We start from the raw sequence: 22031 nt of genomic DNA, 5'->3' as shown, positions 1-22031 counted from the left end.
ATTCCGCCCGCGGTCTTTTTATCAACTGTTAGCTAGCATATGGCTTACTAGAGTGACAGAAGATTTCTATTTTCGGATAACTTGGTCGAGTGCCTATCTATAGAATAAAAGTCGTAACGTTCCTATGTGTAAAGAATATCTAATTTACATTTTTTTTTTTTTGTTAAAGAAAAAAAAAAAAAATTCTAGCTTTTTTTTTTATAAAGTCCTAAGTTTATCTACTCTAGAGAATAATTTCCGGCATTTTTTTAAAAAATTTTTTTATCGTTAGTTGCCGGCATTTTTTTCTCTTTTTTTTCTTTTTTCTTTTTTTCTCTTTTTCTCTTTTCCTCTTTTCCTTTTTTTCTTTTTTTATTTCTAGGATGCTAATAAAAGTCATAATGTAACGCTGAACCGGGGCATCTCCAAAAGTGTTTCTTCTCTTCCATTGAGTTGTTCTCAAAATGCACCTGATGTCACTCATTATCAACCTGATATTGGTAACTCTAAATCAAAGGATGGAACTAATAATGCTCAAACATCTACTCCAAATAAAGATGATCTGCCAATGCCTTATTCAGATGCATCTACAATAATGCAAGATATTTCTACAAGTAAGCAGTTTGCATTTTATTTTTATTTATTTTTACATTATTCAATATTTTGTTTGATTTAGTTTATTCAACACTTTTGTACAGCAAATGATTTTGCTTTAAATTTCTCTTTTGAAATAGGTTCCATGTAAGACTTCCAAGTTCTTGTTAATCCACATCTCTTATGTAATTAATCCTCATTAATTCAAGTCGAGTTTTAGGAAATAGGTCAATATGTTAAAATGTTATTTTGGAAATGTTGACCTTTTCTTGCTGTTGTTGTAGAGCATATTTAGAGTTGTATTTGTTTCAATAAATCATTCAATTATTGAAATGTTTCAGTTTCAGAAGCTGAAAAAGCCGTTAAAAGAGACTTGTTTCAGTGTGATGTCAGAAACCGCGATCCTAACCTCTTCTTCCCAAGAATGGAACAAGAAAAGAAGGTTTGATTATTTTGGAGTTTTATCAAACAGTTTATCATTATTTTATACTCCCCCTTTCCCCCCCTGTTGAGGCAGTATTTCTTATGTATATTATATCTCTTATTTCTGCTTGTCGCTCCCTCTCTTTCCCCTTCCCCTCCCCTCTCTCATTCCTTCCTAACTCCTGTGGATCTATTATCAGTAGAGCAATTTAAAACCAAAATCTTCCAAAATTGTGGATGACTGCCTTTGAAGAGAAGTATCTCTAGGTTGATGTGACCTTTTGTTTAGTTTTTATGTATATTCTTAGTGCTGAGGAGTGCTCTAATTAAAACATATATGCAGAGAATTATATATGTAAATATCAGCATAAGCTGAAACAATTATACACTTGTGTAGCAAATAAACATTTTTGGATGAGTATATAAGTGGTTATCTCTTCCCAGTGAAACAGTATAATATAATAGTGTGTGTGTGTGTGTGTGTGTGTATATATATATATATATATATATATATATATATATATATATAGTGCAAAACTAAAGTTTTGCACTATATATGCCTGGCACCTATAAAATAGATACATTGAGCTTAACTCGAAATTAACGGTGACTGGTTTTTAGAATAAAAATCTAGACCCGTTAAATGAAAACGGTATACATTGAAATTAACAATATTTCAAAAATGAACTTTAAAAAAAAAATATACACATACACACACATGCTATTATATTATACTGCTTCACTGGGAACGAATAACCACTTATATATATATTACTTTTTAAGCTTGAATTTTGTTTGAACAAAAGTTTACATGAAAGCCTTTAGTTTTTAAATAATTTCATGTCTAAACTATTTTCTCTTAATCATTATCATTTACTTATGATGGCATATGTTGTGAGCCAAGTAAGTGCTAGAAGGCGGTGGTTAGGGTCAATCAATTGGAAAGACCAGAACTCAACACTCCATCTGAACAAATGTAGTTTTGAGGACATATTGAACAGAAAATATAGTGCTTGAGAACTTCTTACCAAAAGAGTATATCCTCCACGTAGCCCCGACATGGACAAAGCGAATGGGTTTCCCCCTTACTATGCCTCAATTTTGGACTCCGAGGTGGGTAGGGAGCGTGGTTGATGAAAAATAAATCCCAAAATCCATGGCTGATAAAAACAAAAGCATCCCCCTCAAACCCCTTAAAAGAAACCATTCCTCCGACTCTGACCTCTCAAGCTCAGATGAAGAACAAAAATTCAAAATTAGAAAAACCGTTCCAACTATAGACGAAGGAAACTTCCCACGATTCTTGGTTATGGAATTAATCGAAAATAAAAAAAAATTGGAAATTTATCACCTTTTCTAATAGAAAAGACATTATCCACAAAAAGTAAACCAAAAATGATTAAAAAAACAAAAGATGGAAATCTACTAGTTGAGATAACCAATCTTAGAGATGCTCAATCTCTACTGAAAATGAAAAACTTCCATGAGTACTAGTACAAGTCTTTCCCTATAAAACACTAAACACTTCGAAAGGAGTAATTCGAAGTTATGAACTATCGCTAGCAACAGAAGAAGAAATAAAAACCGAATTAGAAAAATAAGGAGTAATCAACCACATCCGCATAAACATAAAAAGAAACAATAAAATAATAACCACCAACACATATTAACGTTTAACAAACTAACAATACCTAAAGAAATAAAAATTGGCTACTTATATACGTAAAAGTAGACCAATATATCCTAGCTCCATTAAGATGTTTCCACTGTCAAAAAAATAGACATCATAAAGAAGTCTGTAAAGGAATAAAAATATGCAGAAAATGTAGCAACAAAGAGCCTGACCAAACCGAAGAAGAATGCATAAATGAGGTGAAATGTACTAACTGCAAAAAAGATCACCTGATCTTCTCTAAAATATGCAAAACATATAAAAAAGAAAAAGAAATAATGGAAGTAAAGTACAAAAAACACAACCTTTCCAGAAGCCAGAAAAATAGTTGAGACGTACATGAAAAACAACACATATGCTGAGACAACAAAAAAAGACAACTAAACCATACCAACATAATGAAATACATGATCAATATAGGGAACTGATAAACAAACTGATTACATTAAATATTAATGAATGGCCAGAATTTCAAAATAACCTAAAAGAAAAATACTCAAATCTGGAAAACAAAATAGAAATAACAAATCCAAGCAAAGAAAATAATATTCCATCCACAACAGAACCATTAAAAAAGTTATCACAGAAACCAACAAAGCAACCACCAGAAATTAAAAAACCCAGCAAAACACTTCACCAAAGACACAGACTCCGACAAAAGATAAACCCTCTACTTCTAAAGAGATGGAAATTGAGGAAAACTAAACAACCTCATGGATAGAAATAAAACACTACAAATTATCCAATGGAATTGTCGTGGAATAAGATCTAATTAGAATGAACTTCTTATACTCATTTCACTCTTCAACCCAGCCATTGTCTGCTTACAAGAAACCTTCCTACAAAACAATAACCATTTCAAAACACCACACTATGAACAATACAACTATTTCCATAACACAGGCCTTCGTGCTAATGGAGGCACTTCAATTCTTGTAAGGAATAACATACCTCCAAGCAATTTCTCTGTCAAAACAAATCTCCAAGCAATTACAACTCTAGTCACATTACACAAAAAAATCACAATCTGCTCAATATATCTTCCTCCTCATGAAATGAAAATGAACTAGAAAATTTAATAAAACAACTACCTTCACCATTCATTCTTCTAGGAGACTTTAACTGCCACAGTACGTTATGGGGATGTGAAGTCACAAACTCAAAAGGAAACAAAATTGAACAACTAATTAACAAAAATAACTTATGCCTTCTCAATCAAAAAAATATCACATACTTAAATCCAACAAACGGATCAACTAGTGCCATTGATCTTACCATGTGTGATCCATCAAGCTTCTTGGATTATACATGGAGCACTTACGAAGAACCCTGTGGAAGTGATCACTTCCCTATTATAATTAACTAGCGGGAGTACCCGGCGTTGCCCAGGTGTTTGTAGGTGTGTGTGGTGTTAAATAAAAAAGAACCCGAGGTGTGTGGATAGGATCGAACCGAAGCCCTGAGCCAAAGTTTGAAAATAAAATCGACCAGCCAGAATGAGTTAGTGAAAGATGTTTGAATTTATTTAAGTAAGAACGAAATTGACAGGACGTCAATGACTAGGTTTGTTTGTTATAAGCGAAGTAAAAAAAGAAAACGTTAACACTTAAGCGGGGGAAAAACACAAAAAAAAACTAACGTAAGGCAAACGAACGATGAAAACAGAAAAACGAACACGTGAAAAATAGCTTAAATAAGCCTGTTTCGATTTTAAAATTTTAAAAATCGGTGGGTACCCGGGTGTTTTTGGGTGTGTGGTCGGGGGTGGATAAGCGAAGTAAAACAAAACAAAACAAAAACGAACGTTACATGAAAAATGGCTTAAATAACACTGGCTCAATATTTAAATTTAAAAAATCGAGGAAAAAAGACATCTCACACCACAATTTAAACCTAAAACGTTTAGATAATGAACCAATGCGCTAATCAACTGACCTAACGCGACGTACACAAAATTTGCTCAGTTTTTCAACTATTTAAAGTAAATCAGGTCATGACGTCATCTGACGCATGCGTAGAACCGGTCAAGAGGTTCGTTTTTATTGAAGAAGGAGCAAGCCAACCGAGAATCACGGCAAAAAAAGCCTTTTGTAGACATACACAAAAAGCGAACACACATACATTTTCGCTTTTATATACATAGATTACAGTAACTCCATCCAAAACCACATACCCAGGTGAAACACAAACAAAGCCAACTGGGCCGAATTTAAAGAACTTTGTTCACTAAAATTAACAGAACATCAAATCCAAACAATAGAAGAATTCACGGAAGTACTCATAACAATAGCCAAAAAATGCATACCCAAAAATTCTCCTCCTGGACAAAAAAAACAAACCATGGTTCAATCCAGAATGTAAAATGGCCATTAGACAAAGGCAGCCTTAAGAAAATTTAAAAAACAACCCACAACCATCAACTTAATAGAATACAAACACCAAAGAACTAAAACTCGAAAAACAATTAAAGAATCCAAAAGATCCTGCTGGCAACAATTTGTCAACAAAATCAACATCACCACTAAACCCAAAACCGTCTGGGAATTGATTAGGAAAATAACTGGAAAATATAATCCGAATCCAATCAAATACCTTCTCACAAATAAACAGAAAATAACTGATAAAAAAGATATTGCTAACACACTAGCTAAAACCTTTGTCGAAAATTCATCATCAAAACACTACAATAGACAATTCCAAATACTTAAGAAATATGAAGAAAAGTACAAAATAAACTTTAACTCTAAAAACCAAGAACCTTACAATGAAATCTTCTCACTCAATAGAAACCGCCATAGAAAAATCCCATAACTCAGCTGTAGGACCAGATGAAGTGCACTACAGCTTCCTTAAAGAAATTCTGCCCAAATCATTAAAACTCCTTCTAAAAAAATTTATAATAAAATATGGGAAACTAAAGATTTCCCAACTTCATGGAAAAATGCAACAATAATACTGATACCCAAACTGGGAAAAGATACATCAAACCCAGAAAACTACAGACCAATAGCTCTCACAAGCTGCCTATGCAAAACGTTCGAAAGAATGATTAACTACTGTCTTATATGGTATCTAAATGACAAAATAATTTCTAAAATCCAGTGTGGATACCAAAAAAATCGAGGATGTATAGACCACATCACTAACCTCGAAAATTACATCAGAGAAGCTTTTATCAATAAGGAACACGTAACGGCTGTTTTTTTTTTGATCTTGAGAAAGCATATGAAACTACCTAGAAACACGGTATCATAAAAGATCTCCACAACATTGGACTAAGAGGCAGACTACCTGAATTCATAAAAAACTTTCTAACAGACAGATCTTTCCAAGTTCGCATAGACTCGACTTTATCAGACCCACAAAATCAAGAAGGAGTGCCCCAAGGCAGCATATTATCAACAAGTATCTTTAACATAAAAATCAATAACATTATAAAAGAACTCTCTCCTGATATACATAGCTCCTTATATGTAGATGACTGCTCAATCAGCTACAGATCTAAATACTTTCACTATTGAAAGGAAACTACAACATAACATAAATACAATTAATAAATGGGCAGCTAAAAATGGTTTCAAATTCTCCAAAACTAAAGCAAAATGCATCCATTTTTGTAACCAACACAAACTCCACCCTGACCCAACCATACAGATTGAAGGCGAAAAACTTCCATTCGTAAACGAACACAAGCACCTGGGAATCATTTTTGACAAAAAACTAAATTTCATTTCACACATCAATCACATCAAAACCAAATATAATAAAGCATTACAACTTCTACGAGTCATCGCCCATACAGGTTGAGGAGCTGACAAGAACACACTACTCAAACTATATAGAGCATTAATTAGATTAAAAATAGATTATTGTAACTTCATATATCAATCCACCAGAAAGTCATATCTAAAAACCCTCAACACAATATGCCACTCCGAACTAAGACTAGCACTAGGAGCATTTCCAACCTCCCCTGTAGAAAGCCTGTATGCACATGAAACTCCTCCAATGCTTAAAAATCAAAACCTTGGTCTAAAATACTACACAAAACTTACAGCCAACCCCACAAACCCAGCACACAATAGCACTTTAAATTCAAACCGTAAACACCTTTTCGACCAAAAAGAAAATGCAATCAAAGCCTTTGGATGTAGAATAAAATCGATTTCCAAAGAAGCAAATCTACCCATAACCAAAATTCACGAAACTGTCCTACTCAAAACCCCTCCCTGGAAAATTGTATCCCCTAACATCGACCTAAGTTTAAGTAAATATGAAAAAAAACATACTCATCCAATAACTTATCATGATGATCGCGATAAAATCAAAGAAAAGTATCCAGACCACACACACATCTATACAGATGGGTCTAAACAAAATAATGCAACAGCCAGTGCAGCAATACTCGATAAATCAATCAAAAAACAATCAAACCTCCCAAAAGAAACTTCAATCTTCAGTGCTGAAATACATGCTCTAATCCTAGCTCTCAAACTCGCCTCCAATAACAAAAAAAAACAAATTTATAATCCTTTCAGACTCCCAATCTACTCTAAAAGCGATTAAAAGAAAAAAGATGGACAACCCCCTAATCGCAAAATTACTCCAAAAATTAACTGAATTAAACAGTAAAAAAGAAATAATTTTATGCTGGATACCGAGCCATTCTGGTATTAAAGGTAATGAATTAGCAGATTTAGCAGCAAAAAACGCGTTAAATCTCCCAATCGATGCAAATTTTAAAATTCCATACATAGATCTAAAAAGACGTATCAGTGCATATACAACAGAGAAATCGCAAACCTACTGGAATGAACACCTAACAACAAACTTCACGAAATCATGCCAAAAATAAAAAAACAAGAACAAAATACAAAATTAAACAGAAAAGAAGTCAAACTAACAAGAATAAAAATAGGCCATACTCACTTAACCCACTCATATCTCCTAAAAAAAGAAAGCCAACCCATCTGTATACCTTGTCAAACACCATTCACAATCAAACACATATTAATTGAATGTACTGATTTTGTAACAGTAAGAAATCGATTCTACAAAGAAAACAATATTAAAGAGTTATTTGATAAAAACAATCCCCACACCATACTCTCATATCTTAAAAAATTTTTTAAAAGAACCCTTTATACAACAACGGTCCTGGATATGACCTAAAACTATATCCAATGGTGAGGCCCCAGCTTGCGGGCCTTGGGGAGTGTGGAGCCACCTTTTAATTGCCATTGCTCCCAGGTCCACTCTGACCCGGAGTGGTAGTACCTGTTAGGGTCCTAACTATGGGTTAAATAGAATCCGACTTAAAAAAACAAATATACTCCATTAAAAAATCGTTCCTCAAAATCACTAGATTCGGCATTAAATAGCCTGAAAAAGGTTGATATGCTGTAAAACAAAAACAACCAACCAACCAACTTGTGACTTGCATGTTTAATTTGAGATAAAATTCCAATCATCTTGTCTAAAAGCCTCCATTGGCTTTTTTCTATTGTAAATGTACAGGAAAAGCCAACAGTCGACCAAATGGATCTTGACATTTTGTACAGTGAATATATTCGCAGCCTTTACCTCGATAAAATGTTTCAGCATTCTTTTAAAAAGAGAGAAGAGGAAGCGATGGTGAGTAGAATTCTATGATTTAACATCAAATCTGCATCAAAACTTTGTTAATGTTGCTAACAATACAAAGATTTTAAAATTCGTTTTTATTATCATTACATGTTTTTATTAGTTTGAATATTTTTGCTGACTTTTTTATCAGTTTTGATTTTTTGAATTTTAATTCACATAAATTGAGTTTGCTTCATTTTAATCAGTAAAAAAAAAAACAAAAAAACAAATAGAAAATTGTGGCAGGCACTAAGTTGACTGTAAACTTCCGGAATTTTACCGTTTCAGGTTTTAAAGTGAATTATCCATGTATCATATTGATAAATTAGAAAAATATTTTATTGCAAGAATATCACAAACATTAGGTGTAGCTAAGGAATGTTTATTTTTACTAAGGGGTTGCCCTGTCAATAAAGCCACAAATTCACTGATTGCACCCCCCACCAAAAGGGGTGGGTAAGCCGTAGGTGGTGATTTGTGATGCCTTAGGACATGATCTTAGTGACTTAGTCCTTCTTCCACTTCAACATTTGTTGCATTTAGATCAAGGATCAGCAACCTACAGCCCACATAGGCATTTTGGCTGGCCTGCAAGCCTGATTACCAGTTTTTATTTTTAACACGAGACAATGCTTTCAAATTTAACAAGAGGCCTGCTGTTACCTGCCTCTGAACTATCCAATTGAATTTGAATTCTATGATGTAACCCAATCACTTCCATTTCTGTGTAAAAAAAAAATAAAAAAAAAAAAAAAATAAATAAAAACTTGGAGCCGATTTGACCAACAAACATTACATAAGCTGGAACAGCTCAAAGGGATAATGTTGTCTCAGTCAGCGTTTTATTTAATTCCTCCAACAGTGACCCTCCTCATCACTTACCCCTGCCACCTATTCTACCCAAGTTGCTGGAATCTTTCTTATTTTGTATCCTTATTATAAAACCTTTCACTGATTTTTCTTTTTTTTACATGCTGCTTGGCTCGACACAGGCTATATATCATGCTTTTTAAAGCTTAATTACTTTGCAAATAAATTGAATAAAATTAAAAATGTTTTAAAAAAACAAAATAAAATTCAAATGAATGCTCTTCATATTTACTTATTCAAAAAGATATGAATTCAGTGTAAGTAGCGTGAGGGAGCATTATGCTCTCAATTATTTATAAGAAAAAAGACTGTGGTGTCTTCAAGTAGGTATCCCAAACTAGCCTAGTTTAGGATGCGAAAACTGGTAAATAAAGTTCAATTTCCCTTAACTTCAACTTGCGATATCTCATTTATTTTTTGGGTTATTTTGATAAAGTTTTGATTTAAATAAAATTTAATCTTTTTGCTTTATAGATATATAATTCTTTTTCTTGTGTCTTTAATAGATTTTTTTCCAGGTTACTTCAACTTATGTCACTAATTTTAGTGAACGGCACTTTATTTTTTATACAAAAAAAATGTTGGTGTTTTTCAAATTTGGTGCATGCGATATTGTGAGTCTCTAGGTATAAAAAAATAGTACCATTTTAAAGAAAAAAGGTCACTTATCAATATGGTGAGCTTAAAAAAGGGTTTTAAGTTGTTTTTCACAAAAAAAAAAATCCAACTTCAGTGAAAGAAATATGAAAGAAATTCAATTGAAAAAACACCGTTTTGTAGAGAAATATCTCTTTAATAATCTGTTGGTGTCATATTACTATGCTCATAAATCAAGGAGCGCCACTAATAAAAGTGACTGTAATCGAGATTTACAACTTAATCCCAAGTGAGAAGTATGAAATATCATCATTAAAATCAACTGTCAGCACATGACCCAACGTAAACAAACAACTAGCTTCACTATATACATATATCAAAGTTCTTAAGTGAGTTTTTGTTTATTTAAAAGTTATAGAAAGTTATTGTTTAAAATAATATTTTTAGTGTGTCAATAAAAGAAATGAAAATTTACAATTTAAAAAATGTCAGTTGTTTATTTTCTATATCTTTCAAACTTTCATATGTTCTTTGCTTTATCTTCTTTCGGTTGGATAAACTTCAGCATTGTTAAATTATCTTTTAAAAATAAACTGGGTACATTTTAAACCAAAAAAACATTTTTAGTTGCGTGTGACTGATGGAAAAATTTTTTCATTTTAAAAAATGTGCCTCATTTTTTTTTTGTTTACTTATTTCTCTTATGTGCTGTTGGGCGTTTTTGATATATCTAACATTTTGTTTAATTATTTTTTTTTTATTAGACTATACAGTTACATTACTTTAAAAAGAAATTAACAAAATATAGCTAAGTTTTAAGTTACGTGCAACAAGTCGTGTAAATAAAAAATTAATTTCACTGTAAAAATCTTTTTTTTATTTATTTATTTTTTATTTAATAATTCCCGAGATGGTACTTCTACAGTTTATTGCCGAAAATGGAGATGCCATATTTTTTTTTTTTTTCGCGCACCTGTCATTAAAATCCGAGGAAGAAATCAGTATTTTAAACTGTTAGAAATAAATAGCAAAAAAATTAAACTAGATATTAATTACTTCCGGAAAGAACTATGAAAAAAGTAAATAAAGAAAATGAAAGAGAACATATATACGTAATTATTTAACTGAAAATGTTTCGATTTGATTAATGAAAACGGGAATGTTTTTCATGAAACGTATATATATATTTTTATTATTAAAAACAAAATGAAAAAATTATTAAAAACAGAAAATGAAAATGACATATTCATAATTGTCTAAACTGGGCGAGCGCCATTTGAAAACCAAAACATTTTCTGTATAAAAATTTATCAAAATATAATTGTAAAAACATTTATTGAAAAGTTTGCGTAAGAAAATATAATTTTAATAAAACAATTTTGTAATGAAAACAACATTGGATTTTTTTGTTTGCTTTTTTTTTTTTCTCCGAACAAATAAATAATTTTAATGAAACATTTTTTTGAATTAAAGCAACTTTAAAGGGTCAACAACAAATTAATTTAAATGAAACCGAAAAATCATTATCTAGTTTAATTTTTTTATTTATTCCATGCTTCGGTCATAGTTTAAGATATTGATTTCTCTCTCGGATTTTAATGAGAGGTGCACAAAAAAAAATGGTGCCTCCATTTCGGCGATAACCTGTAGAAGTACCCCCGAGACCTATGTATTCTATCAGGTGTTTTTGATAAACTTGAACTGAAATATCTCAAGGTTGTGTTAGGTGTCAAAATCAACACCAGTGGAAATAAAGTTCAACTGGAAGCTGCTCTCTCTGACTACTTGAGAAGAAATCCAATTGATTCATTTCCATCTCCAAAGCAACAAAAAAAAGTCCCGTAGTGAATCTGCTGAACATTCAGATAACTCCTGCAATTGTGATGAAGAACCATCTCAGGATATCTTCAGTTATGAGCATCAAGGACAATGGGTTGCTGTCTACTATGACATCAACTTTTACATTGGCCAAGTCATTGAGGTTATATATGTATCCAGCGCTGTAATAAAATTTTTTATTGCAAACCAAAAGTAGAAAATATTTTTTTCGATGGCCTTTGTCAGATGACATTGCACAGCATTTGTTTACAGATGGGGTTTTGAGGTAATGCCAGTTTCAAGTGATGGTAGGATTTGAAGTGTTCTTGATACCATAGCAGAAGCTTTTGAAATAATTTTATGGAAAAAATTAATAAGGAAAAGAATTGTAGTAAGACCTCTGCCTATAAAATATTTTACTTGTTTACTTGTCTTTTAAGTTGAAAGTTTTTCAATGTTTGAAAAAATGACTTGTGACTTTTTGTATAACAAATTTCTAAATCTTATTGTTGTCGGTCCTTTTTTGGCAAGTTTAAATTCTTCAAAGTAAAAATCTTTCTGTGGCAAAAAGTTTTGTTATTAGAAACAAAGCAAACATTTTTGAATTCCTCACCCAAAAATTAGTAAAGTTGCAAAGTTTTAAGCTTCTATCTCCAATGGTTACATTTTTACAGCAATTTCAGTAACGTATACTTTTAACCCATTTTTGCCCTTTTTACCAAATTGTCTGTTCGACTGCTTTTACATGGTCCACAGTTGAGTGGTTTTATCAATTTATAATTAAAAGAAAAAATTATGTTGATCTCTAATGTGTTATGAATCATACTAAGAAGATTCAGTACATTAGCTAATGAAATGAACAAAGTTGCATTTCCGTGTTATATTTGCACTTTTTTCCCGTTGGTAGTGGGATTTTGCCTAGTGTTTAGGTTGGTGTCATCTAATAATTATTGCTTTCATTTGTATTAATTTTCATTTACCACAAGATGACCTTATATTTATAAGGATTTTTCACTTGTTAGTAGCTTACATTTTTAGTTATATACTATGAAATTTGGCTTCTGCAAATAATAATAGCAAATTTTCAACTTTCCAACAAACTTTGAACAATCATAACTTGATGGTTAATTGAGCTACCAAAATAAATTTGATACTTTTGTTTATGGTTTACAAAAATCTATATGACCACATTAATTTTTTTTTTAGATATAATGAAAATAAAATTTTGGTTTGGGATACCTACTTCGAGTAAGTCACCAAATAACTGCATATTCTTTGATTCAAATGAAAAAACTCAGTGTGGATTAATGAATTGTAATAGTTTTCATTGCAGTCGATGAGAGCACAGACTCAAGTGACACTACACAACCTATTTTGTGTAAGGAGTGATTTTTATTTTACATATTTTAGAAGAGTTTATTCAATTAATTCCCATGACCAGAGTAGATATCTTGAAGCTTTTTTTAGAAATTACAAAAGTTAAAATTTGATTTCTCGAAGTTTATTAGAATCACAAGTGATGATGCTTTAGCAATGGTAGGGAAAAAAGGTTTGTTACACAACTACATAAACATATAGCAACTGTTGGAATTATAAACTTGTAAAAATTCAGGTTTCATCCAAATATGTGCAACTAAATATACAGCTAATTGTTGATAATGAATTGTTACTGAAGCCATTTCAACTCAGGCAATCTAGTTCTGTCACTGGAAAATATAATAGGTCCATACCTAAAAAGATATTTACAAAAAATAAACCTTATCTGCGAAGCCTGTAAAAAAAAAAAAAATACAAAAATGTTCTGACAAGTGATCTTTTTCTTGAAAATTAGAATTTTTTAACACCATAACAAATGTACATAACACAAAAGTAGAAAATCTTTGTAAAAAGTAAATAGAAACATAAATATTCATATATGTAATAACAGAATCCTTAAAGGTTGATACAAGGTAAAATTCAGCTTATAAATGACATGCATAATCATATTGTTGCCTTTAGGAACATCAGCTAAGAAATAAGAATTATGCTCATTTCCTATCATTCCAAGCAAGGAAACCACAAGATTTGGAGCTATTTGTGAATGTAATCCATGATTTTCGAAAGAAATTTGTATCACATTTTACTAACTTTCATCTTCATCAAAAATGATTCCAAAATTGTTTGCTAAACCATTTGATGTGAAGATGGAAACGGTATTGGACTGTTTTCAAATGGATTTAATAGAAACGGAACAATCTATTAAGATCAGAATTTAATTTCAAAGATATTTCATTAATTGATTTTAATGCAAAATATATTTTTATATGTGGAAAGTATTTCAAAATGCAAAAAAGATATCACATCTTTGTTTAGAAGTAGCTATAAATGGGAACAATTTTTTCAAAATTGAAGCAAACTAAGACCAATTTGAGAACAACATTAATAGATAACCATCTTGATGATATCTTGCTCTTTAGTGTCAGTAAGTTTGAAACCAAGTATTGAAACACTCTCAATTAATAAATATCACACAGTTTCCCATTTTTTGGTTGTTGGTGATAGCTTAACATCGTTGCTATGTATTTATAAACAAATGGTTTCAACACTTTCAATTGAATAAATACTTTTTGATTACAATATTTATATGTTGTTAATATAAATTATTTTTATGTATATTCAACACTTGTGATTAAATGTGAATATGCAAATTTAATTGTCAACGTTCAAATGAAATTTGTTATGTCATTTTCCATAGAATAGCTACACATCTCAGTATGCTAAAAATATTGGACTATCTGCCAGTATCTTTCATGAGACATATTGTACCAAGTCACATTGCTTATGTTTAATGTCAAATAATGAATACATATTTGTTATGATCCTGAGTTACATTAAAAGATAAGACGAGAAAGGGACGATAAAGTGAAAGAAGCTAGAGAGAGACTGACAAGCAGAAATCTAAAGACAGTTCAGCATATGTGTGTGGATGATATATGGAATGTGTACATAAGTATACATGGTTGCAACTATTTTTACCCGTATTTATAGGTGTTTGTGTGTGGTACAATTTTCAATAACACTTTAAAACATACACGTCATAATTTCATCCATTTCACTTTGTTTAATCCTTTTTCACTTACAAGTATTTTGGCATTCTTAGTGAAAAACTCATTTTTGTTAGGTGTTTTTGTTTTTAGTTTTAGATTTTATTTTTCTGATTTCTCAATGTTTAATTTTATTATGCTTTTACATATCGAGGTTGAAATTGGTTTGCGTGCGTAATTTTCCTTAATTTTTCATTAATAGCCTTCGTCTGGCCCACGATCTGTCAGTATAATATGATCCAGCTCGTGAGGTCAAATGAGTTGCTGACCCCTGGTTTAGATGGAAGCTAGTACTTATAAGTTCATCCAAAACCATATTATTCAATCTGGTTCTTCAAAAAATCAAAACCATATTTCTCCTTTTTATTTTCTTCCAAAGATTTCAAAATAGAAACTAGAACAAAGATTATCAATGTCAAGGAGTAATGGTTTCTGGAAGTAGTGCCATTGGTGGGATGCTTCCTTGAAATATTTCATTTTCCTATACATGAATAATTATGGTACCCTCTATAAAAATTCCTCTTAAGAGTAATGTTTTCCAAGAGTAAAGCAATTTATTCTAGGAATATGAATAATTATCTGACATATAGAATTACACAGTACAACAAATTAAACCATCTTTTTATTTGGAGAATTAATCATACTTTTCTTATTGCTAGTAAAGATATTAGTATTCCTCGTGTCTTTTAGAATACTCGAGTATAAAACATTTTAACTACAAGGTCAGAAGTAATTGAAGTCCAAACATTTTTTGTACTAAACAATAAAACTTACTGAAATGTACATTTTCTTGAAATTTTGACCACATCCTTTGATGCATTTCCAAGTTTTGAGTCAGGATCTGCAACAAAATTGAAGAAAATTCTACAATTAAAAAATGAATAAAAGACCTGTTTAAATTTTATATTTTCAAATAAAATATATTTGAAATAAATTTTCCAATTTATATTAAACTTCATCAAATAAGTTGGACTGTTAATAAAAAAATAATTTAATTGTTCTTTTTATTTAATTTCAATTTCTTGAAAAGAATAATAATATATATATATATATATATATATATATTACTATATAATATACCTTATAATTCCATTTGACAACTTTATTCAGCATGAAATAACTCATAGTTGATGTGCCAAGCCAAGTTTTATGAAAGATAGTTGCAACAGATATCTGCATTGATTTCTATACAAGAATTTGTAATTGTTGCAGTGATAATTTCTTGACTTTTTGGCATGCTCCAAAAAAATGTTCTACCATCTTAAGATTTAACTACAAAAAAAAAATGTTTTCCCCTTGATCTGATATCAAAAAATATTGCTTTTTCAATTTTCAGACTCAGATGCATGGTTTGTGGAGTGAAATGGAAAAAATGATGGAAAAGAAATCTGCTGTGGAATTGAAACTTGCCGAGGATGAATACCACAAAGTTGTGAGCCAAAATACACAACGTCAGGTAACGAACAGATGAAATATTTTCACACACATCAAAACATTTTTACAATAATTTCTAGTGTACAAGATTGTTTCCAATCACTGAAAACTTATTTTCTTTTTTTTCCTCCAGAGCGATGCCATTAAGTTGGTTTCTTCTTTTTTACCAAATTTGATTCCAAACCATCAACATCTGGCATCTGCATTAGATACAACTAGGCACCAGATTGCTTCACATGGGATTTACATACCGAAAGATGAAGACAATTTTGCAGGTATTTTTTTCAAAGTTCTTCAGTTTAATAGTGTACAGGGTGACCCTGGAAAACTGTCATCCATGGAATCATTAGTAAAATTCACAATCTTTCCTACAATCAAATCATATTTGGTAGAAATAAACTTAAGTTTGACTTCTTTACTAAATTTCAGTTATGAAGATCCAACAGTTTTTGTGCAATCAATGTTTAAAGATATCAATAGGTGAGATCCTGAATAGGTTTCAAACTCCGCAGGTGTTAATCCATCCAAGATTTTATCTATGCAGTTATATCAAAGACAATGTCTATAAAAACAATCTACAGACTATTCTTGAACCGAAGAAAACCATGCAAGCTTGAATCAGAAGAGTGCATTGACAATTTTGCATGTTGTATCCAAGTGTGCATTTCATTGAATGGTGATAAAGCAAAAACTGTTGGACATTTATGACAGAAACTTGATGGACAAGTCAGACATAAAAAAAGGATGAGATTTTTCCACTTTTTAGTGAAATTCTGCTGTTTTTTTCTTTGCTTCTTTCTCTAGCAAACGATCATTATATAGGTAGGGAAAGTAAAAGATTTTTTTTAAATTTAAAACTTTTTGTCTCCTTCCTCCGCCTAACATAATAAGTCAGATAAAATTTATTCACCTCCAACTGCTGAATATTTTTGATAACAGGTGTAAACCTGGTGATTTTTTTTTTCCTTAGAGAATAGCAATAATTATCTTTAAAAAAGCCCAAAAAACAAGCAAAGATACCACGAATCCAATTAATGTCCGATCTCATCCTTTATGCAAGACAAATGCTGGTTAATATTTGACTTATTTGATTCTTAGAAGAAATAAATTTGATTCTTAGAAGAAATAAATTTGATTCTTAGAAGAAATAAATTTGATTCTTAGAAGAAATAAATTTGATTCTTAGAAGAAATAAATTTGATTCTTAGAAGAAATAAATTTGATTCTTAGAAGAAATAAAGTTGATTCTTAGAAGAAATAAAGTTGATTCTTAGAAGAAATAAATTTGATTCTTAGAAGAAATAAATTTGATTCTTAGAAGAAATAAATTTGATTCTTAGAAGAAATAAATTTGATTCTTAGAAGAAATAAAGTTGATTCTTAGAAGAAATAAAGTTGATTCTTAGAAGAAATAAATTTGATTCTTAGAAGAAATAAAGTTGATTCTTAGAAGAAATAAATTTGATTCTTAGAAGAAATAAATTTGATTCTTAGAAGAAATAAATTTGATTCTTAGAAGAAATAAAGTTGATTCTTAGAAGAAATAAAGTTGATTCTTAGAAGAAATAAAGTTGATTCTTAGAAGAAATAAATTTGATTCTTAGAAGAAATAAATTTGATTCTTAGAAGAAATAAAGTTGATTCTTAGAAGAAATAAATTTGATTCTTAGAAGAAATAAATTTGATTCTTAGAAGAAATAAAGTTGATTCTTAGAAGAAATAAATTTGATTCTTAGAAGAAATAAATTTGATTCTTAGAAGAAATAAAGTAGAATAAAAGTATAACAAATTCTGTTCCAATAAAACAACAATTGACCAATTATTTGATTTGAATCCATTATTTGAGTTTACTTAAATACAAAGACATTATATAAGAAGTCTATTTTTGATTGCCAGAAAAGATGTTATAATTAATGATCACATGCAATGCATGATAAGCATTAGACTGGGACACTTCAACAGACTATAATATAAATGCTTTTTAATGTAATTTCCAAGTAAATTGTGCCATAAAAAGTATTTCACAAAAAAGGGGTGCAATTTTAATAATATACAAGAAAGTTATTTTTAAAAAATGATAAAATGCTGAAGTTTTAATATTAAAATGTTTCTGTCAATTTGATTATTTTTTACACAAGAGAAAAGTTTTTTGTTTCCTTTATCAAGACTTTGATGTGGGATGATGATCATGGCAATTAGAACAGAATAAACAAAGTTTTATACTTTATAAAATTTATCATGGTCGTTATTGTAAGAAATTAACTGTTGAAAGTGAAATAAATTAATCCTAGAATTTTATATTTCAGCAGTTAACTCATTAAATAATAAAATGATTGAGTCTGAAATTGACTGATTCCTTATAATAATTCAATGAGATATGTGAAATAATGAGTTAGTATCATAAAAGCAAATGAATGAAAGATAAAAAAATACTAAATAAAAATTGAAGCAAAACTGGAAACCAAGGTATGATAATGGCTCTTCAAGGTGGTTAGACATGGAGTATTGAAAACTAAATTTTTAAACCTAAACACTGTCTTTGTAGTTAAGATTTTATATCTTTCATTTATATCTAATCAAAAAAATTCATTTTAAGAAATTTTGCTAATTTAAATAAAATTTAGCCGTGTTTCTTATATGGAGATAAAAAATGTTTGTAAATGAAAGTGAATTAAAGTTTGAAGTGGGTGGGGGCACAATCGACATAAATATAATAGACTCAGGCCCTTGCCATAAAGTCACATGGCCTGCTGTCACAGAATAAAGTCTCAAGACATGATGACTTCTTTCCTTGAACGGCAAGGGAAAACCTAATACCCCCCCCCCTCGTCCTTTTTATCTTAAAAATAGATTTCTAAATTTTGACAGGAATGTTAAAATGCACAACTGCCTTTAATTGTCTCTTTGTCAAAGAAAAATATTTTTCAATGGTAGCACTTTTTTTTTTTGACAATGAAACTAAAATTTTCACATGATTGCAGTTGACATTTTTTTTTTCTTTTTAAAATTAAAAACGCTCCATTATTTTTTATTTATTTATTTTTTTTGTATGTAATTTTATTTCGTTTCTATTTTTCAACCTAATGACTTGCATCCCTATGGAATCTATGTTGGACACAAAGTTATTTTTTAATACATGTATGTGTGAGGAGTATGCTATCCAAAGGGCAGTCTGGATTCGGGGACAAAAATTTAAATTGTGTCAGAGGACAGAACAGATAATATTTTCATTCCAGATTGTACAGTTTTGTTAAATAGATAAGGATTAATTTGTAATACTTTTCTGTATTTCTTTTTTATGTTCATGTTATAATAAAGTTTTAATATTTTTGTTTTAAAAATAGTTTTAATTCTAAATAAGCACCATAAATCATTTTCAATTTGACAGTTTAAAGTAGTGGTGGGACGATTAATCGGAATCGTTAATCGTAAGAATCGTGTATTTTGGGAGGTATCAGAATCGGAATCGCATCGTTAAAAAATACCTTAATTTTCCGATTCCTTCATTACGATTCTTTTAGTCTGATGTTGAAAAAAAGAAAAAAATGTCCTGATATTTCTAACCGCAAGAGAGAAATGTAGCATGTTATAAAAAGAAACCAAAGAAATTCATTACTAACAGGGCAATGCATAGTGCCCCTTCCCTTACAAGATTCATTCATTCAGATCTATTGTAATCAAAACTACAAAAGAGGTAACTTGAAAAGAAGTATGCAGGGCTCTACATTGCGAGTAAAAAATTTTAAAAAATACGCTTATCTTTTTGGCGACTGTTTTTTTTACTAACAAATCTTCTAATAGTGAATGAAAATGCTTTTTCAACTTATATTTTCTTAAAATAAAACGAGCAAAGTAAAATTATTTAAACAGTAAAAGGTTTAATTGAACAATATACTTTTTTTTCTTTTTTTCAAAGAAGGCTTTTGAAAGAAATATCTCTAAAATGAAATTGATCACGTATTATTTCGCAAAATTTTGAAATTTGGACCAAATGAAAATTCGTTTAGTTTCTTGAAATCTTTTTTTAACTCTTTGGTCCACGACTTAGCAAAATTACCAACTAGTCACCCAGAGCAGTTTTATTAGTGAGGGTCGAAATCGCAGTGTCTTTTTTTTTTTCCTAAATCACCATCTAGGTGTCACCAATTTTTTTAACCCTCCTTAACTTCAAAGAGTAAATACAATATATACAACTAAAAAAATATTTTTTTAAAATGCTGATTCTATTCATGAAAAATTCTTTTAACTAGAAATTAAAACTTAAGTAAAGATAGCTGACTGACATCAACAGGGGCACTGGTTAACTACAGAACCACGTGGAAACGTGTGGGGGGGGGAGGAAAAAAGGAAATTAAATGATGATAATAAATTATGATAACCGTCTTTAAAAGGCACTAAACTCCTAAAATTTACTTCTTTAAAATTTTAGGCGGCATTCCCCAGCGATTTTAAAAAACTCTCTCTCTCAAAAAAAAAAAAAAAAAAATTTTTAAGGTTTGGGAAAGATATATTTATTATAACCGAATTCCTGTATGAAGACTGGATCTACTTTATTGGACATTAATTTGTGAGATAAGTAATTTTTCAATGTTTAATATGTTTTTAAAGTTTTAATTATCAATTAAATTTTTTTAATTGCGTTTTATTTTCAATTTATTTTAAAAAAAAAAAAAAAAACAGGGTTTTAAATGTATTTTTCATGTTAACAAGCTTCGAAAGAAGTCTAATTAAAAAAAAATCACTTAATTTTTAATTTCGACAACCCTGAGAATTTAATTATTAAAAAAATATTGAAATGTGACATTTTTTTTTTTTAACATTTCTATTAGTTCAATTAATTTTCTTTCAATAATTCATTTCACTCAACAAACTTCACCATTTTTTGTTTTGTTTAGTTTTTCTTTTATCTTTTTCTGTAATTTTGGTAATTATTTTTGCTCAATTTTATCTAGTATTTCATTTGTTTTTATAGTGGTATCGTTTTTATATGTGTTCCTTTGATATACCCTATTTCAAAATTAGTTTGGCTAAACTTATTCTTTACGTAAGAACCAACGTGTAAAAGCAATGAAAAAGTAAGAAAAAACAATAGGTGTTAACTACACTTTGTGAATTATGCACGTTCATTTATAAATTATTAAATTAGATATTTATCTTCTTTATATTTAATTAGTATATATTTTCTTTCTCTTCCGCAATATTTTTTTTTATTTAATTCATTAAATCTGTTAATTATGAGGACCAAAATAATGAATTGTGTTAATTTATTCTCTAATTTTCTTGTTTTTGTTCTGTTATATAAATTCTATTTCATTTGTTTTTGCTCTGAAGGATTAATTCTATTTTCTTTGGGTTTTTTTTCTGTATTCCAATTAAGTAAAATAAATTTCCTCTAAAATAAATTTTGCTAATTTTTCCGTTTAGTTTACTATATAATAATTTTATTTAAACCAAAACACGACTGTGTAGGCATAAAATATCTCTTCCAAAGTTAGAGAACATATTTGGGAACTACCCAATCATAAGTATAAAACTACCTGGTATATTTCAAAACAATAATTCCCTAGGAATCGGAATCGTACTTGGTATCGGAATCGTTAATCAATATTTTCCTGGAATCGGAATCGTATAAAAATTAGGAAGCGTCCCAACACTAGTTTAAAGGCTCCAAGTTATTTTCAAATGTCTGATTTAAATAATTTCACTTTAAAAATTTAATATATTGAATAAAGTTCTGTTTCAGTATGAATCAAAACTGTTCTTTATTTTTTTTTGTTCTGTATTTTTAAATACAATTTTTTAAGTAAATAATAAACTAATTTTTATCTTTAAAATCCATGAGATAAAATGTTTTTACTTTTAAACGTATAAACACGCAACTTTTTCTTTTGAATTTTTGTTTTTCTTATTATAATTGGATAAGTTTCAGAATAAAT

At 29.8% G+C, this 22031-nt stretch overlaps 1 protein-coding gene across 6 annotated transcripts in view; it reads left to right on the top strand.

Annotated features, from left to right (window-relative positions):
- LOC145246022 (uncharacterized) overlaps positions 1-22031 on the top strand; it is a 231371-nt gene that overhangs the window by 175989 nt on the left and 33351 nt on the right. For 5 of the 6 annotated variants that reach the window (XM_080107843.1, XM_080107841.1, XM_080107846.1 and 2 more), the window contains 5 exons: positions 362-593; positions 915-1015; positions 8186-8302; positions 15998-16117; positions 16229-16370. In XM_080107843.1, the coding sequence (XP_079963969.1) occupies positions 362-593; positions 915-1015; positions 8186-8302; positions 15998-16117; positions 16229-16370 (712 nt within the window). The remainder of the gene's footprint in view (positions 1-361; positions 594-914; positions 1016-8185; positions 8303-15997; positions 16118-16228; positions 16371-22031) is intronic. The other variant, XM_080107844.1, reaches the window with a different exon arrangement.

The sequence above is a fragment of the Euprymna scolopes genome, chromosome 23 (genome assembly GCF_053919585.1).
Source record: "Euprymna scolopes isolate OS-2025 chromosome 23, ASM5391958v1, whole genome shotgun sequence".
NCBI lineage: Eukaryota > Metazoa > Mollusca > Cephalopoda > Sepiida > Sepiolidae > Euprymna > Euprymna scolopes.
This window is presented reverse-complemented; position numbering and strand designations above follow the sequence as displayed.